Raw genomic sequence first — 25,558 nt, 5'->3', positions numbered from 1 at the left:
ACGATCCATTAAAAAAATCGAAAGACCTTTGATTATTATTGAGGAGAAACGGGCCTGGATCCGACGCGAAAGACCGTACCCGAATCCAGAACCACAACCACCACTACACGCAACGCGACCCCAGACCCCACTCCATACACACCCCACCGCTATTTAAATTTCATGAGAATATTGTAGAAACCATGTCCCTCTAATTCTCAATCGAAAACCTAGGGTTTCTCCTTCATTTTCAATTCCGATTCCTTTGATCTTTGATTGTTCTTAGGGTTAGGATTGTTGTTGTTGCAGTGAAGATGTCGTTGAGGCCAAATGCTAGAACCGAGGTTCGTCGCAACCGTTACAAGGTGGCGGTGGACGCTGACGAGGGTCGGAGGAGGAGGGAGGATAACATGGTGGAGATCCGGAAGAGTAAGCGAGAAGAGAGCCTCCAGAAGAAGCGCCGTGAAGGCCTTCAAACTCAGCAACAGTTCCCCACTCCTCTTCAAACCTCCATTGTCGAGAAGAAGGTATTGCTGTTATCGGCATCGCATAGCAGGAAATTAGAATTCCACTGTGATCTGGGAAATTTCAGATTCACGTGCTTTAAATCACGTGGTTGTGATTTGATTTGTTTGAGTGCGATTGGAGATTAGTTGGTTAGTTAGGGAATAAGTTATGATGGTTGCTTTTGTCTATTTGTTGGCCGCAGTTAGAAAGCCTTCCTGCGATGGTTGCTGGAGTGTGGTCGGATGATAACAGCCAGCAGTTGGAAGCGACCACGCAGTTTCGGAAGCTGCTTTCGATTGGTAATTGTGGATTGATTTTGTTTGATGTTATTGTTGAATTGTTGTGGTGCTCTGGTTCTGTGTGTTAACTTTGTTTTGTTCTGTGTGGTTTATTCTATTGTGTAGAGCGCAGTCCTCCTATTGAGGAAGTTATTCAAGCTGGAGTTGTGCCTCGATTTGTGGAGTTTCTTGTTAGAGAGGATTTCCCTCAACTTCAGGTTTTGTTTTATTCCCTGCATTTGAAGTTTTCGTGTGGCGTAGTGTAGTTTGGATGGAATTTGATTTCTTGATTGGTTGCTTGTGAAATTCGTTTGTTTGGTTAGTTTGAGGCTGCATGGGCTCTCACGAACATAGCATCTGGAACTTCTGAGAATACCAAGGTGGTGATTGATCATGGGGCAGTTCCGATATTTGTCAAGCTGCTTAGTTCGCCCAGTGATGATGTTCGGGAGCAGGTATGTTGATACAAGAATGTGGTAGTGCTGGCTTCTCCTTTCTTGGAATTTTTGATCTAGCTTGCTGGAATAATAGAACTCTGAAATTCCAGGCTGTGTGGGCGTTAGGAAATGTTGCTGGTGACTCCCCCAGGTGTCGTGATCTTGTTCTTGGCCATGGGGCGTTAATCCCACTGTTGGCCCAGTTGAACGAGCATGCAAAACTTTCAATGTTAAGAAATGCAACATGGACCCTGTCAAACTTCTGCAGGGGCAAACCACAGCCTCCATTTGAGCAGGTAATTGTCTTTTCGTTTAATTGAAGTCAAACCTGTAAGAGAACCTGTGCTGGCCTATAACTATGAGAATTTTTTGTGGACAGGTCAGGGCAGCACTTCCAGCTCTTGAGCGATTGGTATTTTCCAATGATGAAGAGGTCTTAACAGATGCATGCTGGGCGCTATCATATCTTTCTGATGGAACAAATGACAAAATCCAAGCTGTTATTGAGGCTGGTGTATGTGGCAGACTGGTGCAGCTCCTTCTGTGAGTACTAAATCCAGTATACCTGGTCAACAATTGCTTTATTGTTTCAATTAATTGTCTTGACACTAAACTTGTCTGTTTGTTTTAAAGGCACCCATCCCCTTCAGTGCTGATTCCGGCACTCCGCACAGTCGGAAATATTGTAACCGGAGATGATTTGCAGACTCAGGTAATGACTTGTAAACAGTCCTGAATAATTAATTGGTACCGAAATTTATTCTTATTCAAGGTTTGTGAAGTAATAGAAGTTGCTGTTGCATAACTAATCTTGAAAAATTTAAATATTCAAGTAACTTGACCCGAAATTGTTGATAGGTTAATTTAGCATGTTTCATGTGCTCCAGAAATCGTGAAAATTTAAATTTAAATATTAAAATAACTTCACCCAAAATTCTTGATTGGTTGAGTTTTCTAGTTTAAGAAGATAATATGCTGCTGCTATAATATGAGTGTAATAGAAGTATACACTAGACAAAATGTTAGTCTTAACTTCATAACTTTGTTGGTGAATTTGTTTTGGCTGACTTGAGTGGAGTGTTACAGTTGGTCGTTCTAGTTTGGTATTGAATACAATGCTTTGAGGGTTTGCGGAGAATAGAGTGAGAGGTTGGGAAGAGTGAAAAATTCATATAATGATATTAACTGTATACATTATTCACTATCCACTGAAGAATTCAATTTTGCACGTCTCTTTTGACTTTTAGCACTTTGACTTGCCACTGTGACACGACCACTGCTCACCATGAATATAGGTTTTGCTTCCCCAATGCATATTGCTGAGGGTTTCCTGATTTTGGTGTAACTATTTTCATCAGACTATCATCAATCATGGTGCTCTCCCATGTCTGTTGAGCCTGTTGACACATAATCATAAGAAAAGCATCAAGAAAGAAGCTTGCTGGACCATATCGAACATTACAGCTGGAAACAGAGAACAGATACAGGTAAGCCAGTATATCCAAATCCTTTTCTTAATCAAATAGGCTATTGATATTTTTTTTATTGTTTATCCTTTTCTTTAGCTTGATGTTTGTTATCTCCATGCATATTAAATTGGATATTTCAATGGAAATATTGTACCTCCTAAAGTTTCAAGTCTCTTCAACCATTATTGAGTGCTATAGATGCTGTGGCTTTGTAATACGTAATATAGAGAAGCTAGATGATCTTGAACATTGATTCGTGGTGCAATTAGGGATGTCAAATATGTGGATAGGATAAATTCCATTGGATAAAATAGTTCGTTAATTTATTTTGATCCACTAATAATTAATTTAAAATTTTTAATCCATCCATGACCCATTTAATAAAATCTATCCATATTTTAAGAATTAAATATGTTTATAATTATAATATTATCCCCTTCTTTCGTCCTTCTCTTCCAAGTGCTGCAGCATCTCTGAAAATAAATGAAAGAGTGGTCTATTTATTGATGAAAGGTGAGTGTGAGGAAATGCGGTAAAACTATCTGAGGAAACATAATGGGATAAGATAAAATGGGCCTGATAAAAAAGGTTGTATCGTTACACTAGTAAAAGGATAAAAAAGTTGGTTACAAAGATGAAATGCGTGATCATTGATAGAATAAAAGCCTTTGTACTGATAGAGTGTGCGGATTTGTGAGATTCAGCTGTGATCTTCATGAAATAATGGAGTCTCAAGGTTCTTCAAAATACATTGTCAATTCAACTGAAATAATAAAATACATTGTCATTGAACAACAAGCAATGGAAACAAATTAATATTTGACTAGTCAAAGTATATAAATCTCCGATGCATAACCTAAGCATTACAAAATAGCATGTTTATGTGCTCGACTGCTCTTTTGTTAAGGTTTTCTATTCTACATTATAAAATTGTAGTACGAAGGAAAACACGTATCACTTGTGAGCATTGGTATTTTATATTATAAGGCATTATACTCTGTTTGGGACCTTGAGATGTTCTATTGGCATTTGTGAAGGATTAAGAATACAATTTTTAGGGTTTATACAATAGGTACTTTGGACTTTATACACTTTATATGTGATGTAGGCTGTTATTGAAGCTGGTCTGATTGCCCCACTTGTCAATCTTCTTCAAAATGCTGAGTTTGACATTAAAAAGGAAGCGGCTTGGGCAATCTCAAATGCTACATCTGGTGGTACCCATGAGCAGATTAAGTATAACTTTCATATTTTTTATTTTTTTAATTCCACTTCATAATGATAAGTTGGTAATTATTTGAAATTATGTATTGACTAATCATATGTGGTTGTAAGGTATTTGGTGAGCCAGGGTTGCATTAAACCTCTCTGTGATCTGCTTGTTTGTCCCGACCCAAGAATTGTCACTGTCTGTTTAGAAGGTCTTGAGAACATTCTGAAGGTTGGGGAAGCTGAGAAGAGCTTGGGTAACACTGGAGATGTTAACTTGTATGCTCAGATGATAGATGATGCAGAAGGATTGGAGAAAATCGAAAACTTGCAGAGTCATGACAACAATGAAATATATGAAAAGGCTGTTAAAATTCTTGAAACATACTGGTTGGAAGACGATGATGACACACTACCTACAGGCGATGGTGCTCAACCTGGTTTTAACTTTGGAAACGAGCTTCCAGTCCCATCTGGTGGATTCAACTTTAGTTGAAGACTGTTGTGTGGGTAAATATGCTTTGTCTCAGTATTCTTTTTTCTATCGAAAATTTCCTATCATTTTTTAATATAAATTCCACAGTTCTCTAAACCAAATTGGTTTGAATAATTGTAGGAACCTGGTTGGATGGAGCAGGGTTGATGCTAGGGTAACTGTTGGAGTCGAGTCTGGGGTGGGGTTGAGTTGGGTTGGGGGGCAGGGGGTGAGTTTGGTCAGTTCGGTCCATGCACTTCATGGTGTCTGGTTTAAGTCTGGTCTTGTGTCCGTGGTTAATGGGGTGCTGGGAAGGGTCGGTTTAACTACCATGTCCAAATAAGGGTGGTGGTGGGTTCAACAGCAGCATAATGACCTTGTTAGCAGTTTATGTTGTGTTAAAATTATAAATATACATATATATATGTGCTGTGGGCATAACTATTGGAAGGTTCTATGTTGCAGTAGCAGGGACCGTATTATATGGCAGTGGATGGGTTTTCTCGAATGCGGCTTTTGAGTCCTATTTTTTATTGAGTCGTGTAGTTGTATTGGTAATTTATTCATACAGAGTCAGTATTTGATTTGAGTGGATACACAGTATTCAGAAACCGTGGTTGTATTCAAATGAAAGAATTAGCATATTTTTGTGCCTGCATTTCTCCTTTGGGCTATTCTGAAGCCTTTTCTCTCGCACAATTCACATCAGGAATGCATAGTGTCAATAAGAAGCGAAGCCTAAATCGAGATTGCTGCCTGAAGCACTAGAACTCTCATTAGGAAAGCTGCAATGTGTATGCCCCCAATGGGAAGAATGTGTATCAACAAGTGTAGTCAATTTGTCAAAAAGTATGTTATAACGATTTGTTATTTTTGTGAAGTATGTCTTTTTGCTTAAAGTCCGTGCGATTTCTTGACAGCTCTTCTTTGTGCTCTTCTGATTTGAGTTTTAAAGAAAGATACGGATATTCAGTAAGTGTTCAATTTAAGGTTTATTCGGTTGTCGAGGGTTCCAGAATGGCAAATACTAAACTTTCATAATTGCTCGACCAGACCAGAAGGATCTAACGCTTAACTTCTTTAGTTTCTCATGTTAATTGTTCATAATTAGACTCATTCTGAAAGGGGTGAGATGCTGAAGAAAGTGGAAGTCGAATAGTACTATCTAATATTGAAGATACTAAAATTGCTAACTTCTAAAAGTGGTTTCTTTCATTCGTATCATCTCTAAAGTGTTCAGTGGATGTCATATATGTATGGTTGGTGTTGTGTGCATGTAAATATCAATATTGTGGTGCTATGAAGTTTTTATAATAATCATCATTGTTCTAGTTGAACTCTATATACATCTTTTTAGATAAATTCTGTTCGTGATGTGTTCACATATTATGAAGGAGATGTTTTTATTCATAACCAATGGTTTTACTTTGTTAGATGTGACACTGATTTTACATTTTTACATTCTTCAACATATGCAGTTGAATACATTCATTAATTCAGATCAGTATTACACCCTACATACTTTTTCATGTGGATGAATTACACTCTATATACTTTTTCTCATGTGGACGAAGGTCGTCCACATAATTCAAATAATGCTCAGAATATTATCGTCCAAATGGTGAGAATATATTTGTTTAATGAGTAATTTATCTTATTTTTATATTATTATTTACCATAATTATTTGTTCTCATATTTTTCTTAATGATACAACTAAATGTTAGATGCTAATTAAAGTTAGAGTATTTTAATTAAATAAAGTAAAAATATTTAAGACAAAATTATGTTTTTTTCTTATAAATAAGAATTGTGAAAGTAAAAAATTTAATATATTTGAAAGTTTTAATCAATTAATTATATTTATATATTTGTGAGCGTACTATTTGTAGCATCCCATTAAATTTTACAAGTAAATACTTATTTATGGATATTTTTATTTTAGAATATTATTATTTAAAAATAATTATAGAATCCTTATAGAAGTGTCGTACCATATAATTTACAACCACAAAATGAGTTCAAGGACTCCATTTATTATTTAAAATATTGTAAGAAAATCATAAAAAAATTATTTATAAAAAATGAGAGAAATTAAAATGGGGAAATGAAAAGTGTAATGATATGAAATAGTAAATGGAAGTTTGCTATGGGTTGGCACTGGAAAGACAAATAAGGAAGAGAGAGAGAGATGGGTAGGATTTGGAGGTGAATGTGAAGAATGGAAAGTATGAAAGAGAAGGAGGCCCACTTCACTATTCTTCATCATAATTACCTTCTACCTACTTCCTCCCTTCACCCACCTCCACATCTCTATATATACTCTTAAATATATCACTTACATAACACTCTTCTTAAATAACGTATTAGAAACACGTATTGAGCATTAATATCAGTAGAATAAGTGTCCAATTTAAAAAATATTTATTAAATTTTTAATAATTTTAATACAATTTGAAAAATTAACATTAATTATTTTAAAACTTAAATTTATTGTATAAAATTTTAATATGATTATAAAAATAAGAATTAAATTATTTTGAATAAGTATGAAAAACATCTTTCTGCTAAAAAAATTGAATTGTACACATAAATTTTTACTGTGAATTTATATATATATATATATATATATATATATATATTCATATATCAATGACCTACATTTTAGAGATTATACGTATCTTCGTATCTGTGTCCGTATCTATCTACGTACCTTACAACTCTAGGTATACTCTTAAACATACAAATTTCAAAATATATAATGTACATTCAAATTTAATCACAAATTATTAATTATTCTTTAGAACATTATTAGGAATAATATATTTTAAATAAAATTTTAGGAATGTATGTTAGAAATTATATGAAATTGCAAGAAAATAATCATTTAAGTTTATATATATATATATATATATATATATATATATGAAATACTCAAAGTTTAGTTATAAGCTAAATTTCATTATATTATTTGGTTAGGTTAGGTTAGATATTTGACCATAAAATTAATATGCGTTATTATTTAGTTATGTTATTCAAAATTATGGTATTTGACTCTAATTTATATTACAAGTTGTAAGTTTATATATAAAATTAGTTTAACGGTATTGAATTTGGGAGGTGTATCACCCAATAAATTGTTCAATAATTTATATTATATATATTATTACTTTTATTTCAATTGCAAGTTATAATAGATATAGAAGAATTCTTCGAGTATACAATAGTTAGGTCTGATTTTAGGATGTTTATATGAAAATTCTCTCATTTCTACATCAATCATATATAAATTGGATTTGCAATTCCATATAAAAGATTGAAAGAAAAAACAGAGATAAGAGAAAAGAAATATAAAATGTAATTCTCATAATCCAATTTTCTCTTCAAATCCGCACAAATACACGTGACCAAAAACTAATAAGAGATTAAACAATGAATCATGAACTAAATTCATATAAAAGAAGAAGTTTCAAGTTACAACATAACTACGTGATTTGAGTTAGGAAAAAGAGTGTGAAACAGTAGAAAACAAAGACACTAATAATGCATAATGCATAATGCAGTACAACGTTGATGATGATGTGTTCTCTTCATTAGTTTAATGTTATTTTTCCTTTCGTTTGCACATGATCCCTTATCACTTACCAAACTCACCATCATAACCTTATCAATAATATATTTTCTCATCAATTCTTTTTATACTACTTACACCTTTTAATTATTCTTATTCAATCAAATATTCCCATAATTTTTAAAAAAATACATTAATTGTAACTTCTAGTTATTGCATACTAAAATTATTTACTTTTATAACATTTATTCATAAAATTATATCTTTGACTGTAACCTCTAATTAGTGTAAACTTTTATGCTAACTATTAGATGAGATTAACGATTATGAACTGTCTGAAAAAAATATTATTAATTAGTTAGTTAATTAAAAACAAAAAAATCCACTAAAAGTTGTGATAAAAACCATTTGAAAAAGATAATGATATACTAACCAAAAAGTAACCATCACTATAATAATATATTAACCAAAAATAACCATCACAAATTAAATAAATGGACACTCCTAATGTCAAATTTATATATAAGAATTGAGACATCAAAGTCTTTGTAACACCCTTTAAAAATTTTATTTTATTTTATTTATTTATTATTAATAAAAAAATAAAAAAATGGAAATTATTAAAACCTTCTTCAATTTATAATTTTCTCATGGTAATCAAAATGAAAAGGCTAAATACAGTTACAAATAAAATTGCTGAAGAAGCTACATTACATAGAAAATGAAACAAGTTGATGCTACTCCAGGGGCAAAATAGGAAATAAGATCACAGTCTTTGCAGTGCAGTCACCACTTCACTTTCCCAAGATCTGCTGATTTCAGCATTTAATCCCACAATTTTCCTTTTTTCTCCTTTTTTTTTCTTTCTACCGAAGCAACGCAACAACAAAAGCTAACAATGAGGTTGCCCAGACCACCGAGCTTTTCACCGGCGGAGGAGCCGCCGTGGACGGCGGCAGAGGGGTGTGGTAGTAAAACGGAAAATAAGGGACAATTGGGTTCGGCGGTGGCGGCGTGGGGTAGTACTTGTTTGGCGGCGGGTAATACACGCCGCCGGATGATGACGGCGGCGGCGGAGAGGAGTAGATGTATTGAGAGGGTGGCGGCGGAGAGGAGTAATAGTAAGTGCCACCGCCACCAGGGCTTGAAGGAGGGGACGGCGGGGGAGGGCAGTAGGTGGTGGTGGGGGCTGGCGGCGGCGGAGAGGGTGGCGGCGGTGAGGAAACCTGGCCACAGGGGGTGCATTTGATGTCATCATCCTTGGAGGAGGTTTGAAGGCTGCGTTCTGCAGCCATTGTTGTTGAAAGAGCCGTGAGAGACAGAAGAAACATGATGAAACAAGAGCACAACACTCTGGTTCCCATGTTGTGAGGAATGAGGTTGTTTTTTGCTTAGAAAAGAAGATGAGATAGTGGAAAGAAAGTGTGCAGAGAGAAAGAAAGAAAGAAAGAAAGAAAAGTGAAGGAAAGGGTGTTGTGTTGCTATTTGAGGTGTGATTGGAACACTGTCCTCTTCTTTTCATCTTCTGCTGAGCCTTTCTGTTTATTTGTATTGTGAATAAAATAACAGAATAAAAAAAGAAAGTGAAAAGGGAATAATAATAAAAAATGGTGGACACCGACACGTTTTTACTTTAACAGAAAGCAGCCATGTTTGAAGTTTGAACATGGTTAAGAAACAAGAAACGAGGTTAATTTAACTGTCGAAAATATATATATACATTAGTTCTTTGTTTCACATTACCATAATGAGTGGTGTATTTAGGTTTAGGTTTAGGTTAGGTTAGGTTAAAATGTAGGAAGTGGATGTAATAGTTGGAGATAAATAGTAAGAAAGTGTGGGATGGTCCTAACGAGGAGACGTAAAGGAAACGCAAGAAGAGATTGAGGGGTGCCTTGGATTCATCTCATTCTTTAGATCTGTGCTATACAAATTGCTTCTTCTTCTGTCCCTTTGTGCCCTATATCTTCTTTATTGCACTCTTGTTCACGAGGCTACACCAAATTATGAGACTCTTACATGCTTTTTAAATGGTGTATTAATGGCGTGTTCAGATCATATCAAATATCGATATTTCTACGATATTTATATGACACATATAAAACTTGTCTGCATAAATATTTATTGTCAATCTATATAATTTATAATATATGGATCCGTGTTTTTGTGTTTTATATTTTAGAAATTATACATATATTAGTATTTGAATCTGCATTGTATCAGTGTTTACCCTACAAGAAAATCATGAAATAGAAACTAATTTTAGAGACAAAAAATAATTAGTTTTTATAGTGATTAAATTAGAGACCATTTTAGAGACTAAATAAATTTTTGATTTCTAAATTATTTTCTATTATTGTTAAATGGTTTCTAAATTGATATCTAATTAGCAACTAAGGTTTTTGCTACCAAATTTAGAATATAAATGATTGGTAGTTAAAACCTTGGTAGCTAATTAGATACCAATTTAGAAACTTTTTCACAATAATAAAAACTAATTTAGAAACCAATTTTTTTTTTTAGTTTATAAAATAGTCTCTAATTTAGTTATTACTGGAACTAATTATTTTGGTATCTAAATATTGGTTTCTATTTGATGGTTTTCTTGTAGTGTTATGTCATTGTTTATTTGTTGTTAATAAAGCTACATCAAATTATGAGACTCATACACGCTTCTTAAATGGTATGTCCCTGTCAGATCCATGTCAAATACATGTATCGAACACCGACACTCGTACGACACTTATAAGACACATGTCAACTTACTTGTGTATATAAATCTTTATTATCAATTTATATAATTTATAATTATATAATATATATCCGTATTTCTGTATTTTATATTTTAAAAGTTATACATATATCTGTATTTATCCGCATCGTATCAGTGTTTACGTAAATATCAAATTCACTAATCCTAGAGTTTGATAGCTTTGTGCTAAAACCATGAACCATTTGTCAACGGCAAAGGGTGTTAGAAAGCCATTTTTTCCATTAGAAATGCCCCTCCATGCTTCCTTTCCAGCCTGGTTAGCCTTAAATAAATAAGCATCACTCATTCATCCTTCCATAGGCTCCACCACCCAACAATGCTTTCTCTTTTAACATTCTCTTTTTTCTTTTTCATCTACTCAATCATTCTTCTTTTCGGTTAGCACCTACACTTTTATATCACAACTTCACAATTCACTTGAAAAAATGTGCCCAAATTTTAAAAATCTCCTACAAAAATAATGCTATTTTTATCACAGTTTGTGTCCCAAGAAAATAATACAGTCATAATTGATTGAATTAATAAATTGGTCTGCGTCCATCTCATTCGAATTCACAAAATGAATTTTTATTCCGCATATATGGGGTACTAGTTTAACATTAGTGAACAAAAAATGACATGATTCAAAAAGCAAAGAAAATGAACAACACACACATTTATATTGTCTATGATATCATGAGCGTTAACGCACATAATAAGGCTTATGTTGTTTATATTATATCAGTTATCAGTTATCAGTTAATTTCATCCAACATAATAACTGTTAAACTTATTATAACATATGTGGATTAGACATATAACAATATATTATTATTATTATTATTATTGAATTTTACTGTTATATTGATAGTTGCATAGTTTACCTTTTGTTTGTGTTAATTCCGGAAGGTTCCATTGCTCAGACAATTAGGGGTAGAAGGGAGTATAACAACATACAAGGTGTAATATGATATGAGATTCGGATACGTTTTTTAAATGGTGTATTCGTTTTGGACACACGTATTTAGATACCGATATTTGTACGACATTTGTAGGACACGTATCGGTGAAGTGTCTAATTCAACAAATATTTGTTAGATTTTCAACAATTCTAGCACGGTTCTAACATAATTTAAAAAAAAAAATACATTAATTTTCTTAAAACTTAAATTTATTTTATAAAATTTTATTATGATTATAAAAATAAGAAATAAATCTTTTTGAACTAATCATAAAAAACATTTTTCTGCTAAAAAAAAACTGAAACATATTTATGCACATAAATCTTTATTATATTATCAATTTATATAATTCATAATTATATAATATATAATTATTTGCTTTCTTGTTTTATATTTTAGAGTTTATACGTATCTTTAAATTTATATTCATATCGTATATCATATCTGTATCGATATTTATACTACAGAATTAAATAACTAAGAATGCAATCCTAACTGATCTAATAATATAATTGAAAGGAGATTGGTTTATTTTGAAGTTACATTACATAAGAATCAACAGATTATTATATATGATAGTAAAGTCAGATTTTTATTTATGATAGTAAAGTTCTATCATGTTGTTGTGATTCATACATTACATATATTTTTTACTTATATTTCTTTCTATCATTGTCACAATGGACACCTTTTTTCTTTTCTTTTAATGAGTCTCTTCTTTCCATCAAAAAATACAATCATATATTCCTTAATCTTAGCCAGCACGAACAAGCAATGCATTCTTCACACTTTCAGTTGCTTTTATGCTTTTTCAATGGCTGTTCTTGTCCAAGGGAATTTCTACCCTTTTTCATATATAATAATGCTAATGTGTACATGTTTTTGCTTTTCAAGCTTTAATATTTCATGAAATTGATCATCTACCAACGATTGCCAACGATGTCGAACCCTCAAATTTTGGGGCAGTTTAGTTTGTTTTCTTGAAGATAACATAAACATGCAATAAAAAGTTCCAATCTTGTGCATGCACCAAGATCATAAGTTAAAGATCATGATGTGGGTGAAATTTAAGACATTGGGTCTTGAATAATTATAATTTCATCAAGAATTTGCTCATAAAAAAAATAAATTAATCAAGAATCATTTAGATAATGATAGGTATATGATGGTGGATCATGTCCACCTACCAATAACGAAAAAAAGGTTTTTTTATCATTAAATTGTGTAAAAAATGAGCTTAAGGAGTGCTTAAGTAATAAGTAACATGAATTTGGAAAAACACGAGGGGATGGGCCACGAGTTCTGGCCCCATTGGGCCCTTCATAAACCAACCAGCCCAATTAAGTTTCTTTCCCAAATCATTCGTGGGTGGGTCCCCCTTATAATTTTGTTCCTCAATGAATTCTGCTGGGCACGTGTATTTTCCCATGTGACATTCGCTACTGATCTTTCATGTCATAAAGTATTATTTTAATTTATGTAATTCCTTTATGTTACATCATTTTCAAATCCTATTACAATTTTTTAATATAAGAATGTTATAAGTTTTTATATATTATTGTACCTATATCGTGATTGGTATACACATTTATTTGGTGGTGGATTTCTAATAATCAACCTAGAATATAAGAGGTTTTCATATTATATTATATTACAAAGTGGACTTTACGTCTAATTCAACTCCATAAAACTAGTTCATGAAGTGAAGTTTGCACCTACTTATATACAATGAAATGTCTTAATCTCTAGTCAATGTGGGATCTCCAACACACCCCTCACGCCGAGAGTGATAGCTTGTGCGTGAAATAATATATTATGGGTGGTCCGATAACGGTCGATAGCGGGTGGCCTGATAAGCCCAACAAACACTCACTATGATAGGCTCAAATTGACTCTGATACCATATTACGAAATGAACTTTAAGCTTAGCTCAATCCCATAAAACCGACTCATGAAGTGATGGTTGCACCCACTTTTAAGATAATATTTCGTATAAAATAAAGAAATAATTTAACAAATATATTAAAAAAGCAAGAAAGAGAATGAAATTGAGGGTGAATATTAAATAACAGCATATTTAAAAAGAGTAAATTATAGAAATTTGAAAATATTTATGGAGTACAGCTAAATAGGTGTGTGTGAAAGAGTGATGTGGGTGAATTGAACCTGGTGTTTTTTGAAATGGTGTTGGTCAATCATATTAGAATGTTCAGACTGGGATTCAAGTTGGCATGTGCAGCTGATATATAGTGATTTACAATAAAGAAAGTGGATGATGATAAATATAAGTTCATGCAATGGTTGGTCCAAGAACTTAAATAGATACATTTACAAAACCTTTTACACGTTTTGAAAATGCACAATAATATATAGCCAAGTTCATACCTACACACTGCACTTTATGATTTCTAGAATTGTATAGTTTCTGAAATTCTTAAATTAAATGGGATGTAGCAAGAGCTCAACATCTATCTAGTGTTATATAAAATATTATTAGATAAACAATTATTTTTAAAAATAAAAAAAATTAATTATTATATTGATTAAATTAGATAATTTTTTAAAAAATATTAGAAAAATTGTTGGTATCTAAATTAATTTTTATTATTAATAAATAATTTTTAAATTGATATTTAATTAGTTATTTTTAGCAACTAATTACGTTGTTAGTTAAAATTAATTTAAATATTAATAATTTTGTTAGTTTTAAAATAATATTTAATATAATCAATATAGTAAATAATTATTTTTTAGTTTTTATTTTTATTTAATAATTTTCTTGAAAACCTTGAACTGGAATTCCCAAAGGTAAATGGATAGGTTTTGAAATCAAGAGTCCTCCTCATTGAATTTTTTTAAAAATGTTTTAAAAAAAGTGGAACAAAATTTGTTGCATTTCAAAGGACTAAAGAATAAACCATACTTAATCCTAAATGTGGTACTAATTAACTGATGAAAATAATTTTTATGATTAATTTAAGGCTTGATTGTGTTTCCTATTTTTATGTTTAGTTCAATTTTATACAATATGTTATAAGAGTTTACTTTAAACGATTTAAGGTAAATGATAACATTGTTACATTTAAAAAATAATAATAGAACCAAATTATCATTTTAAATTTTTTAAAGTAAATCGAACTAAACATAGAAATAGTTAAATAAAATAAACTTTTAAATTTTAATTTGAAAAGACTAAATTAAGTGTTTTCAAGATTTTCTGTACTTTAACATGGAGTTTTACTACCATTTCCATCAAAATCGTGAAATATTAACACACTAGATACACAACCACAAGTCAATGAAAAGATATGAAAAAAAAAATCATCTTTATTGTATATTAAAATTTACAAGAGGGGTTTTTGAATTTGGAATTAAAGGAAGGAGTTCACACTTCAGAAGTTAACATTTGAACAACAAACAAACTTTGTAGTATTAGCTTAAAAAAAGTTTGTCATGGTTGAGTTATGAAAGGTAATGTTGTTGGAGTTTTGTTCAAAATTTAATGAACAACCTTGCTTCCAAAACTATATTATTAGATTTTGATGAAAATGTGTGCTTATTATAATATATTTGTCTCTTTGTATGTCATGGATCTCGACACCAATGCGTTAGAGAGTCGGTTGTTTGATATGTTCAATCAAATAGCTCAAGTGATTCCGATTAAGCTTTGCAAGGACCAGATTAAGCACTCTCCCAACTATGCATATGTCAATTTTGTCAATGCTCAAAATGTGGCTATTGCCATGCAACATTTGAACTTCTCTCTCCTCAATGGAAAACTCATTTGTATCTCTTTGTAATTCAAGCATTAGGAAAAGTGGATATGCAAATGTGTCCATTAAGAACCTGGACACGTCAATAGATGACAAGGCAATGCATGACACTCTTGCAGCCATTGAAATTTTGTTATCTAGTATGATAATAGTCGATCACAATGGTCAATCTAAAGGATATAAATTTGAGTAGTTTGACAATGATGAGCATGATAAAAATGCTATCAAAATATTGAATGACATCTTTAATGGATCACTAAAGTAATGGATCACCAAAGTTCATGTGTACATGATTTTTTTTTTTAAACATACATTGAGGAAGACCTTAAACAACTCTTTAATGCCTATGGTACTATAACAAATGTTGTAGTCATGAAAGAAGCATATGGAAAATCCAAATGTTTTGGTTTTGTGAATTTTGAAAGTCCAAATTCAACCGTTACTACAATTAAAAGAGATTTTTTCTTGTAAGGTAATGGTTGATGCTCTTGGATGTAGCAAGGGTTGCGGTGATTTTGTTGCTTTCTCTACTCTTGAAAAAATCAGTAAAACGTTGAATAAATGAATGGAAAGATAATTGGAGAAAAGTCTCTCTGTATTATTTTTACCAAGTGATTATTTTGACAATTGAATTAATCATGGATAAAATTATAATTTCACCTAGATTAAAATAATTAACTTTAGTTCCTATAAAAAAAATTGGTCATATTTAAATAGATATTGATTTTTGGAAATAAAATAAATTAATTACAAGTTTTGTAGTCAAATTTTTTTTCTTGTAGATAACACTTTAAGATCACCACAATTATAATTATCACAATCATAATTACTTATGCAATTTAAACGTAAAGGAAAAATCATTTTATACCCAATATTAGTTAATTACGATCATTATAGTCAATCTAATAAAACTTGTGACAAAATTATCTAAATTAAGGGATAAAGAAATGTTGCATATTGAAAGCTAATTCTAGATTAATATTTCTAAATGAAACCTTAGTAGAGTTCTCATAAGCACATTTTAACAATTTTATAAATTATTTAGAGATGTATATATTTTTATAATCATATCATAATTTTTATAATTATTATAACACAAAAGAGGCTCACTAAATTTAGAAGGTTTACAAAACAATTACATTCCACCACACACAAAAAAATTGTAGGTTGTTTCTTCCGGCATCCTTACAAATTTCTTCTTGCACCCCTTCATATTTTAAGAAGACTGTTTTACCCCTATTAAAAATGACTTCCAGATTGTTCTTTTCAAAATCTAAACCCTAAATCCTAAACCCTAATTTATCAATCTGGAAATACAAAAAATTTATTCCAGAAAGGATATTTTGAAATATTTTTTGTCTTCTGAATTTCCTATTTTGGAAACACTTTTTCTTATGAAACCCCTATTTCGAAAACATTTTTTACTTACATAACCTCTATTCCAGAATCACATAAAACTGAGAAAGGGTAATTTCGGTATTTTAAAGAATGTAGGGGTGAAGGAAGAAAATGTAAGGCTGCAGGAAGAGACTCCCAAAAATGTAATAACTGATATCCAATAAACTGGGCCATATAATAGGTACTCGCTTTTGGGCTTCGTATTCTCACTCCTTTTTTTTCTTAAGTTCACGCTAAACTTTTATTTTTGTCTAAAAATTTTAAACAGATATATGAGAAAAATATGTTTCCATGTTACATCCCCGTAAATCTTGTAAATACACACACACAAAAAAACGTGGTTGAGGTATAAAAGAACATTATGTTTAATCAAAATTAAATTAATCATAATAAAAAAATATCATTTTACTAGTAATTAAATGAATTAGATCACAATATAACAAGAAACAGTGAAAATTTGGCACATAATAAAAACTTGAGTGTTGATAGATTCACAATTGTGCACCAAGTTACAATTAAAAAATGAAATAATTTTTTACTGAAATAGAGTAATCTGAAATATTTATTTCACACTCAAAAAGAAAACAACATATATTTAACAATAAACCAATTATAACAACTTTTAAAATTAAAAAATAAAATAAATATAACTAAAAATAATAATTTATTGGTTTGTGAAGTGAATACTTTTATTCTGTAGGATGCTATGTAACATAGACACTAACACACGGATATACGTATAATCTCTAAAATATAGAACATGATCATACAGATTTATATATTATATAATTATGAATTATATAAATTGATAATAAAAATGTATGTACACAAGTATGTGTTCTACAAGTGTCCAATACGTATGTTTAACATAAACACATCGTCTAAGAGGCGAACACACCGTCTAAGAGACGTAACCGAACTCGAACTCCAGTAGGATGTTAAAGTATTAATCAATCTATTTTAAAATTACATCGATCAAATTACAATTATAAAATCTATTTCAACAAGTTAGGGCTCTGTTTGGTGAATTCCTCATGAAATGTGAATACAGCATGAATGGCAGGCAACAAATACCTCTTCTCCCTTTCACCTTTCACTTGGTCATCCCTTAAGAATCAGCAAAGAACAAAAAGTCTTACATGATTTATTAATATGTACTTTCTTCTTTTATAATTTATTAATAAATCTTGCAATAAGAAAATTTCCTAAACAGATAAGTGTTCATTGGTTGTTGATGATTGCATGAATATTATAAAAACCCAAATTCCAATTCCAAACTACTCTCAAATACCGTTTCAACTTAGTAAGCCATTTGGCCAAACAATCCTTGTCCTTGACTATGTCTGTATCCAAACATACATAAACGCCCAAAACCAAAAACCTGTCACATTTTAGCAATCCAAAACTATATAACAAAACTTTGATGAAGCAATAACACAACGCGCTATGTCCCTTGAATCAATCAACTCAAAGACCATAACAACCTTAAACATTAATATTCCTACATTCATACCATGATGTTCTAACATCTAACACCGTTTTTCTTCTCACTCACTTTGTTCAGAGTTCTTAGCCATGTCCATGCATGTCCACGTTTTCTTCTTCTTAACGGTTGCCATTTTTTCGGCAACTTCCTCCATGTCTCAGTCGCAAACCGCAGCTTCCTGCAATGGAATATTCGTGTCGTACGTCTACACTGGCGGCGAGAGGCTGCCGCCGAACGTGTCCGACACGGCGGAGCAGCCGTACCGGTTCGAGTCCACGCTGACAGTGCTGAACAACGGGTTGGAGGAGCTGAAGTCTTGGAAGGTGTTCGTGGGGTTTCAGCACAGCGAGTGGTTGGTGTCGGCGTCGAACGCGGTGCTCGCCGACGGTACGAGTCTTCCCGCTGCGGTTGGGAACGGCACCGTGTTGAGTGGGTCCACGGTGAGGGATCTGAAGACGGCGGTGGCTACCGCCGGCGATTTGACCCAGATGCAGGTTCAGGTGGAGTTGGTGGGGAGCTTGCTTGGGGTGGCGCCACCTTCTGTGCCGATGCCTCGGTCGTTAACTTTGGCTAACGATGGATTTTTGTGTGGTCAACCCTCTCGTGAAGGTAGTTTTTACTTGTTTATTTTAGGAAGAGGGAAACAAAATTTTCATTGGAATTATAAAATGATGTGTTTGTGTTGAATAGACGCACACTGATATTCCTATAACATACGTATACTTAAGTGTTCAATTCAAAAATATTTATTGGATAATGTCTGATTCTCTCCTACATAGGTGCGACTTGTTGATATGGATATAGTTTGAATGTTTGATTTGATGTTCAGGGAGCAATGAAACTCATGTGTGTTGCGCAAGGGATCCCAGTTTCAAAACAAACATGAGCACAGATGAAGAGTTCTTACCCCGTGAGAAGGGTGACCTTAGCATCACATACGACATCATCAGAACCTACGATTCCAATTACTGGGCAGAGGTTACAATCGCAAACCACAACTCTTTAGGCCGTCTTGACAACTGGAGACTAAGCTGGGACTGGCAAAACGACGAGTTCATCTACACAACAAAGGGTGCATTTCCATTGAATGTGGATTCCTCTGACTGTGTCTTCGGTTCTCAAGGTAATTTCTACAAGGAACTCGACTTTTCCAACGTGTTGAACTGTGAAAGAAGGCCAACCATAGTGGATCTTCCTCCCTCAAGGTTCAACGATTCAGAACTCGGTCAAATCCCATTCTGCTGCAGGAATGGCACCATCTTGCCACCAACCATGGACCCCAGCATGTCAGCTTCAAGGTTCCAAATGCAAGTGTTCAAAATGCCACCCAACCTTAACCGCTCCACAATCACAGCTCCTCGTAACTGGGAGATAAAGGGTACCTTTAACCCTCACTATGAATGTGGCCACCCCATAAGGGTTAGTCCAAGTGAATCCCCTGACCCTACTCACTCTGCATCAAACAAATCATCAATTGCAAGTTGGCAAGTGGTGTGCAACATCACAAACACAAACCGTGAAACACGCAAGTGCTGTGTTTCCTTCTCAGCTTATTACAATGAATCTGTTATCCCATGCAAGACGTGTGCTTGTGGATGTCCAAGTAATCCGGAGAGAACATGCAGCGCAACTTCACAAGCCATGTTGCTTCCACCAGAGGCACTTCTTGTCCCTTTTGAGAACAGAACTCAAAAGGCCGTTTCTTGGGCTGAGATACAGCGTTTACCTGTGCCTAATCCCATGCCTTGTGGTGATAACTGTGGTGTGAGCATAAACTGGCACGTGGCTACAGATTACCGAAAAGGGTGGAGCGCGAGGGTGACACTTTTCAACTGGGGTGAGACTAGTTTTGCTGACTGGTTTGCTGCAGTGCAGATGGAGAAAGCTGCTAAGGGGTTTGAGGAAGTGTACTCCTTCAATGGAAGCCTTTTGGAGAGTGTGGAGAACACGATCTTCATGCAAGGGAAAGAGGGGTTGAATTTTCTTGTGGCGGAAACGGATGGATCTAACCCTCGAAAAGATCCTAGGGTACCGGGGAAACAGCAATCAGTGATCTCCTTTACCAAGAAGGAGACTCCTGGAATCAATGTGGTTGGTGGGGATGGGTTTCCAAGTAAAGTGTTCTTCAATGGTGAGGAATGCTCTCTTCCTTCGGTGTTACCAAGCAGTGTTGCGAGACCGGAGGTTTCATTGGCTACTATGATGTTCTTAGTGATGTTGTTGTCGATCATCTTCATGTCGCAATAGTAGCACTGTTTGTTCTGGAACAGGATTTATGTAGTCACATCATCGAGCATCATGTGTTGTATATCCGTTTTTCCACGATTATTTACAGGGTATTAATTGTAGAATTGTGTTAGATTCTAGAGATATACTTTTACTAATCTTTGGAAAGTTCGTTATTTTTCTATTTCTACAGTTAACATTTATGAATTATTCATAGTTTTGGACATAAAATCCCATATGGGCAAGGTGTGCATATCATAATGAAAAAAAATGAGGAGATTGTCTACAGCAACAACATGATTGAACAAGTACTATCGAGGTAAAGAAAAAATGCACAAAAGATTGGGCAACCAAATGGAATATTTACATACTTACAGCAGTCCTTCGATCAATTTGAAAAAGAAAAATAAGAAAAGAAGGAGCAGAGGAAAAAATATTTCATAAGGGGGTGTTATTAAAGTTAAAAATGCTCCTACGAGTCTGCAGTTGTGTCAAAACCTTGCTTCTGCAGTTCTGCCCTAAATCAATGTCTTCATGTACACTTCAACAATGGACTTTTGCAATCAAAAGCAGCCAAAAACTTGCAAATATGCCTTCTGCATACATGCATTTAATGTTTGTTATTATTCATCTTGATGGATCACTTAACTGATCTTGAGCATCCAGACTAAATCATAATAGCATACTACTCCCTGATGCCTGAATTTTTTACACAAACTAAATTATATCTGTTGAAAAATTTAAACTAAGGAACAAACTAACTAATTGCAGAATGATTTGGTTCATATAGAACGCCAACTATTTACTTTGGCGTCTGCAATTAGAAAGAGATCTGGCGGGATCTGTTCTAAACCGGAATGTTGTCTAAGGAATATCCATCAAAGTCTAACTCATTATCAGATGGTCCAACACCTTCTTGCTGCCAGAAAAACAGAAGAAAATGATTAGCTTATAAAGGAAAACTATGTGCAAAGATATGTATACAGAAAAGGACCGACCTGTTTCAGAAATGCAGTGACAAGATCCTCCTGACCATACTGATCAGAGAAGAGGTTATTAATCTGGGAGCTTGGATCATGAAATGTTTCAGCCTTAACCCTTACTGAATTTCCAACAAGGTTATTGAGGTGTTGACCAACATTTTGGACAATACCTGGATGTATGCCTTCCCCTGTGGAGAACATAGGTTTTCCAATTAAAGTGGTATCTCTAGTTTGTACAGACTGTTGCATACAGGGAAAACCCTGATGAACCAAAACTGATGGTGAGACATCAACATTGCCTTGTAAAGGATTTGCATGCTGAGAAGAATCATATGTTATGCCTGTGTTTGTTAAGTCCCAATCATGGGACTTCTGATGGTGGAGTTCATTAAACATGTCATAACTTGGAACAAATCCACCAGGTCCTTTAATGCCTGAGGCACCTTGTTCATGAAACATACCTTTAGCTGGGATACTAGTTATACCTGGAGTGCTTCTAAGAGGAAAACTACCCAAAGACATTTCATTGGTTTGGCTCATGGGAAAACTCAACAATGAAGAGTTTTGTGGAACTGTATTATAAGCAGTAGTTAGGTTGGTGGTGCCAGTAATCCTATTTCCCAAAACACCATTAGAAATACCATTTTGTACTGTAGGCTGGACCAAAGATGATGGAAACCTGGCTACATGAGAATCAGCATTTTCACTTAGCATCTGACCTCTTGGTTGAGACTGAGCCATCTGCATCAACAAGGGGTTGTTCTGAGCAGCAGGAGCATTGACTCGCATGTTCAAGTTACCAAGGGTTTGGGTAGATTGGTGCAAATTGACAAGTTGTTTTGGCTCCATGTTGGTGGGAATTCCATGAAGCAAGTTTATTGGTTTACTGTTGCTTAAATGATGCAGTGACCCTTCTGCAAATCTTAATCTTGGGTTCTCAAAACTGAAAATGTTCTTCTGATCAGATAGAGGCATAGGCACACCAGCTTTAGCAGTTGTCCTGCCAAGTGCTGCGGCTTGAAGCTTGGCTAGACTTTGTGCTGGAAGCTGACCAGCAACTGCAAGAGTTTGAAGATCAATTCCATTGATTGAGGTTGCCCCAAATGTTGCTTCTTGTGAGCTGAGGAAGGAGTTGTTCAAGCTACCCTGCTGCTGGGAAACTCCACTCAGTCTTCGAAGATACAAACGGTATTTCTGTACCAAAAAATAGGTGGAAAAAAGAGATAACTCCTTCAAATCAACTAATACTAATCCCGTAAATCACCACAACAAAATTTTAAAGCATGGTTAACATCAATTCCTGAATTTCTCCCAAAGTATATGTTCTATTAAGCATAATAGTATCAAACCTGGAGGTGGCTAGCAACATTTTCTCTAGTGAGCCCAGGAACATTCATCAACTCCAAAATCTTTTTAGGAACTGCCTCTGTATATGCATACCAAATTTAAAACATCAGAAGAGGCATTTATATTTGAATAAAACTCTAATGAACCAGGCAAGTAGATATCACCGAAACTCTTCATATATTAGATATTGTGGGGGGTGAAAATGAAACTAATTCTGAGATAAAAACAATTTTCTAAAGCTAAGGCCACTCTAGGATCTTGAATGTGTATTAGTATTTGTTGAATATGGTTAAAACATGATATAGAGTTAGAAAACTGGTTTCCTATTTGTGAACAGTGATGAAAGGCTAGAAGGGGTCATCCCAAATTAGTGCAATCTGATATGGAAGATGCAAGTAGTAAATGTGTGGATTTGATGCTTTCACGATTCTTAACCAATTCAAGATTAGACATAAAGAATCCAAAGATCAAAAGTAGTGGGAGGCATTGTTTGCTGTGTCAGACAAGACAGCATGGAAAAGCAACAGAACATTTTTTGCAAGGAGGTGATTGAGGGACACATACTATCAATTCCAAGTTGATTCACAGCAGCCATAAACTGCTGATGAAGCTCAACAGACCAAACAACTCGTGGCTTCTTCAACGTGGAGGAATCATCCCTCTCATCTCCTTCCTCCTCCTCATCCCTCCTCTTCTTTGAACCTCTGCCTTCATTCACTGAAGATGAGTAATCTCCATCATCACATCCTTTCAGAACCCGATCTCCTTCTTCCACACTACCCGATTGCTCCACATCTTTCAACCCATTCTTCCTCTTCCGAATCACATGCTGCCATATGTTCTTCAAAGCCTCAATTCGCACAGGTTTAATCAGGTAATCACAGGCACCATGTGTCACCCCTTTCATCACAACACTTTTTCCATCATCAGCTGACATCACTGTAGAAATCATTCACACACAGTTTGTTAGTTCATATCAATGCAGTGTCTCTCAACAGCCACAAACCAATCAAAACCATGCTTACTAATAACCGGAAGGTCCATCTCCAACCCAATAAGCTCCAAAAGCTTGAATCCATCCATATCGGGCATATGCACATCGCTCAAAACAATATCAAACCCGTTTTTGTTCTCTCTCAGAAGCGACAATGCAACCTCAGCCCTCTTGCATTTCGTCACTGAAATGAAATAAACCCACCAAGCAAACCGAATCAAATCACAAATCACAAATCAAAATTCAAAAAGGGAAAGTAAAAAAAGAGACACAATTCCAACTTTACTTTAGAACCAATTCCAAAGGTTTGAAAAAACAATTAACAAACAAATCTGTCATCACAAGGTGAAAACAAACACCATCAATCACTTCATTTAACCATACCAAAAAAAGCATAAACTTGAAAAGATAGACGGCTGCAAGAATCCAAAATTACAGTAAATACCGTATCAAACAACATGCTTGGAGCAAAAACTCCATAACAGAACACAGCTGGAGGTGATTGACAAGTACAAGTACTATCCATGACCACATAAACATTGAAAAAAAGCATTTTTTTTTTGTACCCAAAAGAGAGAAAGAAAGTGATTAAGCACCTTCATATAGACAAACACGCAGCATCCTCTCAAGTATCCTGAGGCAAGTGGGATCATCATCCACCACCATGACCCTGAGACCCGCCGGAAACTGGTCGGAGACGGCATCCCCGGTTTTGAGAGGAGAAGTGGAAGTTGATCCCTTGGCGCTGCTGAGATTCATGTTTGCGAAGATCCAAAACAGTTGACAACAAGAAACACGGACTCAAACAGCTTCACATGGTTGAAAGTGGCATCATGATGAGAGTGTTAAATATAATAACAGAAGAGTGAGTTGTTTAAGAGTTGAGGCGAAGAAACAGAGAAAAGGGTAATGGAATTTCTTTTGGTTGCAGATAATATAGCATATAAATAATGGAAATGATTGAGGCTCTGATTCTGAAAGAGTTTTTTTTTTTCTGTTTCAAACTGATGCTTAGTTTCTGGCATATTTTATTACTTTCCATAAAATAATGTTGTCAAAATAATAATAATAATATTATTATTATTAAGATGTTGTGTAATTATTTTGACATTTTGCAATGTTAATATTATCATATTTTAAGGTTACTCAAAGAGTGGATCCAGCTCATTGGTTGGATTGGATTAACTAACCTCGGATCTCTAAACCACTTCCAACGCTGTCACAAACTCACAACACTTCTAAACTTTGCTGTCTCAAAATCTTCTTACTTTTTTTTTTTAATAAAATTTATTTTCTTTTTTTATAAATAAAATATTATTTTTTAATAAAATAATAAAAAAATTTATGTTAAATGAATATAAAGAATCTTGGACATCAACAGTAAAGTGTCTAATTCAAAAAATATTTGTTGGACTTCTGATAATTATAATACAATTTTAACACAATAGAAATACATTACTTTATAAAGAAGAAATACATTAATTTTCTAAAAACTCAAATTTATTGTATAAATAAGATATAGGTTTTCATAAATTAAATTTATTTACATTTTCTTATAAATAAAATAATACTTTTTTTTATGTTAAATGAATATATTGATTGTTGAATGTATCACTACTTTCTTTCTTTGTTTTAAGGATCAACTAACTAATAAGAAAAATATTAAATAAAAATTAATTTTAGAGACTAAAATAATTAATTACTATATTGACTA

At 33.6% G+C, this 25,558-nt stretch overlaps 4 protein-coding genes across 5 annotated transcripts; 2 read left to right on the top strand and 2 right to left on the bottom strand.

The window, feature by feature from the left end:
* LOC137822874 (importin subunit alpha-2) lies at positions 1 to 5,253 on the top strand. 2 transcript variants are annotated; one of them, XM_068627888.2, is made up of 11 exons: positions 1 to 506; positions 689 to 785; positions 891 to 982; positions 1,088 to 1,219; positions 1,312 to 1,497; positions 1,581 to 1,744; positions 1,835 to 1,913; positions 2,560 to 2,688; positions 3,779 to 3,906; positions 4,006 to 4,389; positions 4,496 to 5,253. In XM_068627888.2, exons 1-10 carry the CDS (start codon positions 294 to 296, stop codon positions 4,373 to 4,375), a joined length of 1,590 nt encoding a protein of 529 aa, XP_068483989.1. In that variant the 5' UTR covers positions 1 to 293; the 3' UTR covers positions 4,376 to 4,389; positions 4,496 to 5,253. The 2 variants fall into 2 exon arrangements, with proteins under 2 accessions (XP_068483989.1, XP_068483990.1); XM_068627889.1 differs by having other exon boundaries at positions 135 to 506; positions 4,006 to 4,385.
* A 3,287-nt stretch (positions 5,254 to 8,540) lies between these two features.
* On the bottom strand, positions 8,541 to 9,459 carry LOC137822467 (uncharacterized). Its single transcript, XM_068627353.2, has one exon. The coding sequence runs from the start codon at positions 9,285 to 9,287 to the stop codon at positions 8,790 to 8,792; it is 498 nt and encodes a 165-aa protein (XP_068483454.2). The 5' UTR covers positions 9,288 to 9,459; the 3' UTR covers positions 8,541 to 8,789.
* An 8,735-nt stretch (positions 9,460 to 18,194) lies between these two features.
* Positions 18,195 to 20,738, top strand: LOC137820780 (COBRA-like protein 7). Its single transcript, XM_068625021.2, has 2 exons — positions 18,195 to 18,903; positions 19,124 to 20,738. Exons 1-2 carry the CDS (start codon positions 18,384 to 18,386, stop codon positions 20,539 to 20,541), a joined length of 1,938 nt encoding a protein of 645 aa, XP_068481122.2. The 5' UTR covers positions 18,195 to 18,383; the 3' UTR covers positions 20,542 to 20,738.
* Positions 20,739 to 20,840: 102 nt separating this feature from the next.
* LOC137820779 (two-component response regulator ARR2) lies at positions 20,841 to 24,863 on the bottom strand. The gene is made up of 6 exons (XM_068625020.2): positions 24,441 to 24,863; positions 23,876 to 24,028; positions 23,415 to 23,789; positions 22,853 to 22,929; positions 21,519 to 22,697; positions 20,841 to 21,439 (listed from the first exon to the last, which is right to left on the bottom strand). Exons 1-6 carry the CDS (start codon positions 24,601 to 24,603, stop codon positions 21,368 to 21,370), a joined length of 2,019 nt encoding a protein of 672 aa, XP_068481121.2. The 5' UTR covers positions 24,604 to 24,863; the 3' UTR covers positions 20,841 to 21,367.
* Positions 24,864 to 25,558: the final 695 nt, after the last annotated feature.

The sequence above is a fragment of the Phaseolus vulgaris genome, chromosome 9, assembly GCF_051622355.1.
Source record: "Phaseolus vulgaris cultivar YP4 chromosome 9, ASM5162235v1, whole genome shotgun sequence".
Classification (NCBI taxonomy): Eukaryota; Viridiplantae; Streptophyta; class Magnoliopsida; order Fabales; family Fabaceae; genus Phaseolus; species Phaseolus vulgaris.
This window is presented reverse-complemented; position numbering and strand designations above follow the sequence as displayed.